This window comes from Hyperolius riggenbachi, chromosome 10, assembly GCF_040937935.1.
Source record: "Hyperolius riggenbachi isolate aHypRig1 chromosome 10, aHypRig1.pri, whole genome shotgun sequence".
NCBI classification, from domain to species: domain Eukaryota; kingdom Metazoa; phylum Chordata; class Amphibia; order Anura; family Hyperoliidae; genus Hyperolius; species Hyperolius riggenbachi.
The window spans coordinates 239180481-239187496 of record NC_090655.1 but is presented as its reverse complement, the minus strand read 5'-3'; the positions used below and the strand labels follow the sequence as shown (position 1 = coordinate 239187496).

At 44.1% G+C, this 7016-nt stretch overlaps 1 protein-coding gene across 2 annotated transcripts in view; it reads left to right on the top strand.

Annotated features, from left to right (window-relative positions):
- Positions 1–386: 386 nt before the first annotated feature.
- The window catches only part of LOC137534995 (zinc finger protein 665-like), a 465617-nt gene continuing 458987 nt past the window's right edge, over positions 387–7016 (top strand). For both annotated transcript variants that reach the window (XM_068256753.1, XM_068256754.1), the window contains exons 1-7: positions 387–447; positions 1975–2091; positions 2215–2385; positions 2513–2612; positions 2721–2818; positions 2935–3079; positions 4600–4697. In XM_068256753.1, coding sequence (XP_068112854.1) covers positions 1999–2091; positions 2215–2385; positions 2513–2612; positions 2721–2818; positions 2935–3079; positions 4600–4697 — 705 coding nt within the window. In that variant the 5' untranslated portion in view covers positions 387–447; positions 1975–1998. The remainder of the gene's footprint in view (positions 448–1974; positions 2092–2214; positions 2386–2512; positions 2613–2720; positions 2819–2934; positions 3080–4599; positions 4698–7016) is intronic.

Below are 7016 nucleotides of genomic sequence, written 5' to 3'. Positions count from 1 at the left end.
TCTATGGAGGGGCACAACAGTACAGGACAGGAGCAGCAGCTGGAGAGATAGGGAGAAGGCAAGGCAGCCACAGCAGCTCAGTAAGGGGTTCTGTCCAGCCTGACTGAAAAATAAAGAGAGCTGCCACAGTAACATCCTGCTGCCATTTACTCTGATTCTGTTTCCCCCTCAGGCTGTTTCTATGGCTAAAGTGATTTTTCTGAGCTGATGTTTTGTGCTGCACATCCCACTGACTGTAATTTAGCGTGAGGTTTTCAGTTTATTACATAGTGGGATATGAGAAGAGCTGTGATCTCTGAAACCTCATCCCACATACATGCAGTGCAATCTGCAATGCAGGGCCAGGAAGGGGAGGAGCCTCAGACAGGAAGTTATAGAGGAGGCTGCAGGAAGTAGAAGGCTGCAGGAAGTAGAGAGGAGACATTGCTGGTACTGGCAGCAGAGGAGGTAATGACACAGAACTTTATTTTATGTTTTATATGTAGATATCATAGTACCAGAAGGATTTATATACCCTGTAACACATAACACTCCTATGTCTCCTCCCATCACCAGCTGCAGCTACATATACACTGTACAGAGATCACTGATCCCTTCCCATCCTCTCTGCACTGCAGGAACTTACTGTTCTCACCACAGTCACACACTGTTACTATTATTATACATATATATATATATATATATATATATATATATATATATATATATATATATATATATATATAGCTCTGACATATTCCACAGTGCTATAGAGAGATCACTGATCCCTTCCCATCAACTCTGAACGATAGGAACTTACACTCTAATATCCTCACCACACTCACACACTATTATTATTATACATTTCTATAGCTCTGACATATTCCACAGTGCTGTACAGAGATCACTGATCCATTCCTATCTTCTCTGTGCAACAGGAGCTTACACGCTAATATCCTCACCACACTCACATATTATTATTCATTTCTATAGCTCTGACATATCCCACAGAACTGTACAGAGATCACTGATCCCTTCCCATCATCTCTGCACAACAGGAGCTTACACTTTAATTTCCTTACCACAGTCACACTAATATTATATATTTATACTGTATAGCTCTGACATATTGCACAGTGCTGTACAGAGATCTCTGCTCTCCTATGAGGCACATTCTTTTGTCATGAAGTAGCGCTCTGGTACGGCAAAACCTGTTGTCTTTTGCAAAATTACTAGAAGAATGTTTCTATAAGATGAGGTCAATGCTTACCTTTTTTAAACGTTTTTTAGATGCAGTGACGGAACGGGCAGACCGGAGATTACATCTCATGTGTATTTGGTTGGTTTTTTAATGCGGTCAGAATTGCTATCTGGTGAGGGCATTGCACGCACGTGTTGATGAAGGGGTGTGAGCACCATCTTGTCAACACTTCACACAGACATGGAGGTGTGGTGCAGGAACATTGTTACCAGTAGTGATATTACACTATGATTATTCCCCAGGAATCTGTGACAAGATTGTTTGGAGGCAAGCCTGGATTTTTGAAAGAAGTGTTTAGGACTTCCAACAAGGAGGGACTAACATTATGACTGTTTTGAGTGCTTAGATACACCAACCTTTAGCAAATTTTGCCCTGTGTGAGGCGGTGTATTCCTCAAGTGAACCAGTCTTACTTCATATTAAAGCTATTTATTCTATTTTGGTTTATAACCTTGTGCAGGGAATTATATAATTGGGAACATTTAGTCAATTCCGGAGAAGTGCATAACATTATAGTTTTTTTAATCGTGCTGCACATTGCCTGAGACAAAGTCATTGAAGAGCAGAAAATAGGTATAAAACTTGATAGATGACAATTTCATAAGTGGCTCCTACATAAGTGTCACCAGAATAGTGACCTGGTCCTCCTCCTCTGTATCTCCAAGTCAGGGCAGAAAAGTGTGTGGCTTCCTGGTCTATGATTTGTCCACCTATTCTTTATTATCCCTCTACAGGGAAAGGCCTTTCCAATAGATCACATGACCACATCACTGAGGATGGAGGACTGGAGTCACATGACTGAGAGGATATTAGACCTCACCCTGGAGATCATCCAACTGGTGACCGGAGAGGTGAGGAGGATTTTGGAAAGGTTATATGATATCACTTATCTCTATTAATAACACAGCTGACTGGAGAGGTGACGAGGATTTTGGGAAAGTACACTGTGACTGTTATTGTATATATTTCTATAGAATTATAAAATAGTGAAGGAGACATCTGGTGAGCCACTGACACCGAGCAGCCACTGCCATGGACCATCCCCCATCACACAGCGGCCACCTCACTCCCTGATGTCTGAGAGAAACAATGTGAAAAAGATTGTAGTAGTCATCAACAAGATGATGGAGCTGCTGACAGGAAAGGTGAGCAGTGCTGGGAATTATGAGACATTTTCCAGTAACAAGAGATGTGCTTGTTTGGTATTTGTATAACTCTGTGTGTCAGCTTCCTATAAGGTGTCAGGATGTATTTTTCTATTTCTCCATGCAGGAGTGGCAATACTTAAAAGGACACAAGGAGCTCTATAAGGACACCATAATAGAGAATCAGCTGCCCCTTACATCACCAAGCAAGAGGAGACTTTCATCGGGTAAGACTGTGTACTTTTAAAAGAAAGTACAGATAGTCCACCTAGATCCTTTCATTATCTAATAATCACATATAAGCAATGCATGTAGTCAGTGTGTGTTTCTTACAGATGGATCCAGTAACAGAAACCCACTAGAGAGAAGTACAGGTCCACTTCATTCCTGGGATTATACAAAGGAAGATCACACCATCCCCCACAATAATCAGGTAGACAGATTTGTGGGTCTACTATACTCAACAATGACTCCAGACTCACTGTTTATTAATTATAATGTACTAAATATATCTAATGTATTATATCTTGTATAACATTGTGGTTTTAGTCTGAAAAACGGATTGATGTAATACCTGAAGTTAAAGGAGAAAAAGAAGAAGACATAGAAGAGGAGACAGAAGTGACGTGTGGCCGGCAGTGTATGGAGGAGGGGGACATGATGGTGACCAGTGAATTAGGAATGTCAGTTTCAGGTGAGGAAATAACCTTATTCTATGCGCATACTGAAGAAAATGTATTTTCCTTCTTAAATTTAAGTTGGTCTCCAAGAATAAGATGACCGTGTGTTAGTGCCCTGATAGCATCAAAATAGGTTAAGTAACTATGATCTGTGTGGTAAAAAAAACTGTTACATCATTAACTGTTTAAAGTTACTCCCATCAACATATCAGGTTAGCGTCAACCTGTAACACATAAAAATCTGACTATAAAAATAACTATTAATGTTCACCTGAAATACAACAAAGCTTCTGAATCGTCGCTCTTCATCTTCTGTCCACGCTTCTGGCCATAGGCAAGCACAGACTGGGCATGTGCAAGTAAGAACCATAAAGGCCCATAGTACCAACAAATGAGGAGGAGATACTGTACACCATATGAAAGGCCCATCTCCATTCCTCAGTATAACATCATAGTACCAACAAATGAGGAGGAGATACTGTACACCATATGAAAGGCCCATCTCCATTCCTCAGTGTAACATCATAGCACCAACAAATGAGGAGGAGATACTGTACACCATAAGAAAGGCCCATCTCCATTCCTCTGTATAACATCATAGTACCAACAAATGAGGAGGAGATACTGTACACCATATGAAAGGCCCATCTCCATTCCTCAGTATAACATCATAGTACCAACAAATGAGGGGAGATACTGTACACCATATGAAAGGCCCATCTTCATTCCTCAGTGTAACATCATAGCACCAACAAATGAGGGGGGGATACTGTACACCATATGAAAGGCCCATCTCCATTCTTCAGTATAACATCATAGTCCCAACAAATGAGGAGGAGATACTGTACACCATAAGAAAGGCCCATCTCCATTCCTCAGTATAACATCATAGTACCAACAAATGAGGAGGAGATACTGTACACCATATGAAAGGCCCATCTCCATTCCTCAGTATAACATCGTACTACCAACAAATTAGGAAGAGATAAGCCCAGGTTTGCTTAAAATGACCCTGTTGCAAAAAAAAGTGGCTCTGGGGGATACTTACCTTAAGAGGCCTTTGGATCCTAAAGAGTCTTCCCCCGTCCTCCTCAGTAGAAGCAATCCAGTGGTGGCACCCCCAAAAGTCAGCTTGTCGGGTCTGCGCACAGGCGCACTACCAGCTTTCTACTCGGCTACTGGTGGAAAAAGATGAGCCTGATAATGTCCGCTCTTCTGCACAGGTGCTAGCTGCCTGTACCTTCGCAGTAGAGGGGACCCAATTGGGCTCAGCTATTTCTGCTGGAGCTGCTAGAGCGTCTGTGCAGGCAGGCCACTGTTCTTGTTATTGTTGTGGACTGTTTGGGGGTCTCATTGCAGGCTGAGGAGAACGGGGAAGCTGCATTAAGATCCAGAGCCTTCCCAAGGAAAGTATATGTTTGTTTATTTTTAATAAGAAATTCTCTTTAATCCTTTCTGCTGTCCTCACTGCTGATGTATGGAGATGTTTTAAATAAAGTTGAATGCATTTACTTAGGGTTTGTGCTTCCTTCAGATGCCTCCAGTGACACAAACCCACCAGAGAAATGCATAGGTCCTCTTTATTCCAAGGATTGTGCACAGGATGTTCCCACCATCTGTCACGATTATCAGGTAAAACAGTGATTAAGAACCAAAAAAAAAAAATTAGCTGAAAGCGGTATACCCAACACAGTGCCAGGCATGCTACCCAGGAGGTTTTCTATAGCACCATGTTTCCCCAGAATATGTTAGCTAGCTATAAGTGCCCCAGTACATGTCAGCTAAATATAGGTGCCCCAGTATAGGTTCCACCCCCCCTCTCAAAGATGGATTCCCCCGCAGTGATGTCTCCCCCTCCCTTTCATCCTCTGCAGTGATAGCTGACAGGTGGCCGGTGCTGTTACTCACCGTGCCTCTCGCCCACACCGATCACACCACCAGCTCCGGTCTTCTTTGTCCACAGTACTAGGTTGCAGCCTGATGACGTCATCAAGCTGCACCACGGTACTGTGGACAAAGAAAACCAGAGCTGTTGGTGCGAACAGTGCGGGCGAGAGGCATGGTGAGTAACAGCACCAGCCGCCTGCTTTCTCTGCAGAGAGTGGGAGTGGGGAACCGCTGCAGGGGGGCACCTATAGCAAGCTAACATGTACTGGGGCACTTATAGCTAGCTAACATTCCCTGGGGCACTTATAGCTAGCTAACCTTTACTGGGGCACTTATAGCTAGCTAACATGTACTGGGGCACTTAAAGCTAGCTAACCTATACCAGGGAACCTATAGCTAGCTAACATGTAGAGGGTTGCTTATAGGTAGCTAACTTATACTGGGGCACCTATAGCTAGCTAACGTGTACAGGGTCATTATAGGTAGCTAACCTGTACTGAGGCACTGAAAGCTAGCTAACATGTGTGGGGCACTTATAGCTGGCTAACCTATACTGGGGAACCTGTAGCTGGCTAAACTATACTGGGGGCACCTATACTTGGCTACCTATACTGGAGGCACTTATACTCACCATTGGCGTGCTTATACTTCGTCGTGTACCTTCGATAGTGACATGTTCCCAGGCAATCCATGTTGATGACGCTAGGCATGCAGTGTCATCAACATCTGGCGGCAATCTATTTTTTTTTTTTTTTTTTTAATTGAATCCTGCGGTGGATTACGAAGATGAATGAGCACCGCACAGTGGGAGACACAGGGCAGCTAATGTATAGATGCACGCACAGAGGGTACATTTATACACTAAGGGGGCAGCGCGAGGTGGTGGATTTAGCCGATTCCCGGGAGATTTCATGCTGAAATTGATGGGGAATCGGCCTGCGATGTATCGGCAGCTGACAGATCTCGCGAAGAGAAAGATTTGTCTCTTGGTCGAATCTTCCCATCATCTCTAGATGTATGGCCACCTTTACATTTGTATTAGTGCAGGTTGAGCAGCTGCAGCTCTGAGGTGTAAATGATTAGAAATTTTGGAGAGTAATTTTGAAATTTTAGTTTTGATTGGATTTTGTGTTTCAAGCTTTTATTATACTCAAAATGTACACTTGCTTGACACATTTTGGTAAGTTACAGGAAAAAGAGTACTGAAAATGAATTGGATCACTCAGGGGCGTTGCTAGGATCCTAAGTGATATGGGGCAGTTTTGGGCACTCCAGCTGAAAAATGGGTGGGGCCATGCACCAGAATGTGGGTGTTGACTGAACTTAACAGCGGTGTAAGTAGGCATGTCCAGCAAAATGTTGGATGAAGCCCCCTCTCCATTAATACAAAGAAGCAAAAATGCAGCATATTAAAGAGACTCTGAAAAAAAATGAGGTTTTTATTTTAAAAACCTCATTAACATTATAGTCTCACCTAAAACGCTGCATATGGAAACCCCCTCGATCACCCCAAACTCACAGGGGTACGGGCAGGCAACTTCCGCATAGAGGCAGCGCCGGATCGCCGCCTCTCCCCCGCCCCTCTCCGTCTTCCGTCACTGAGAGGGGCGGGGGAGAGGCGGAGATACGCGCTGATTGACGCGCATAGAGGCGGCAGCAAAATCCACGACCAAGAATGTCGTGCATTTTGCCTGCCCTGTACCTCCGTGAGTTTGGGGTGATCGAGGGGGTTTCCAGCCGCGGGAATGCAGCGTTTTAGGTGAGACTATAATGTTAATGAGCTTTTTAAAATAAAAACCTAATTTGAGCGTGACTTCAGAGTCTCTTTAAAGAGAGTCTGAAGCGAGAATAAATCTCACTTCAGACCTCATAGATAGCAGGAGCATGTGTGCCCCTGCTAAACCGCCGCTATCCCGCGGCTTAACGGGGGTCCCTGATCCCCCATATCCCCTCCGTGCAGCGGGGGAGCGCTTCCGTATTGGGGCAGGGCTAACGGCTGCAGCCCTGCCTCCCCCGCATCTATCAGACGCGTACCTCCGCCTCTCCCCCGCCCCTCTCTGTCTT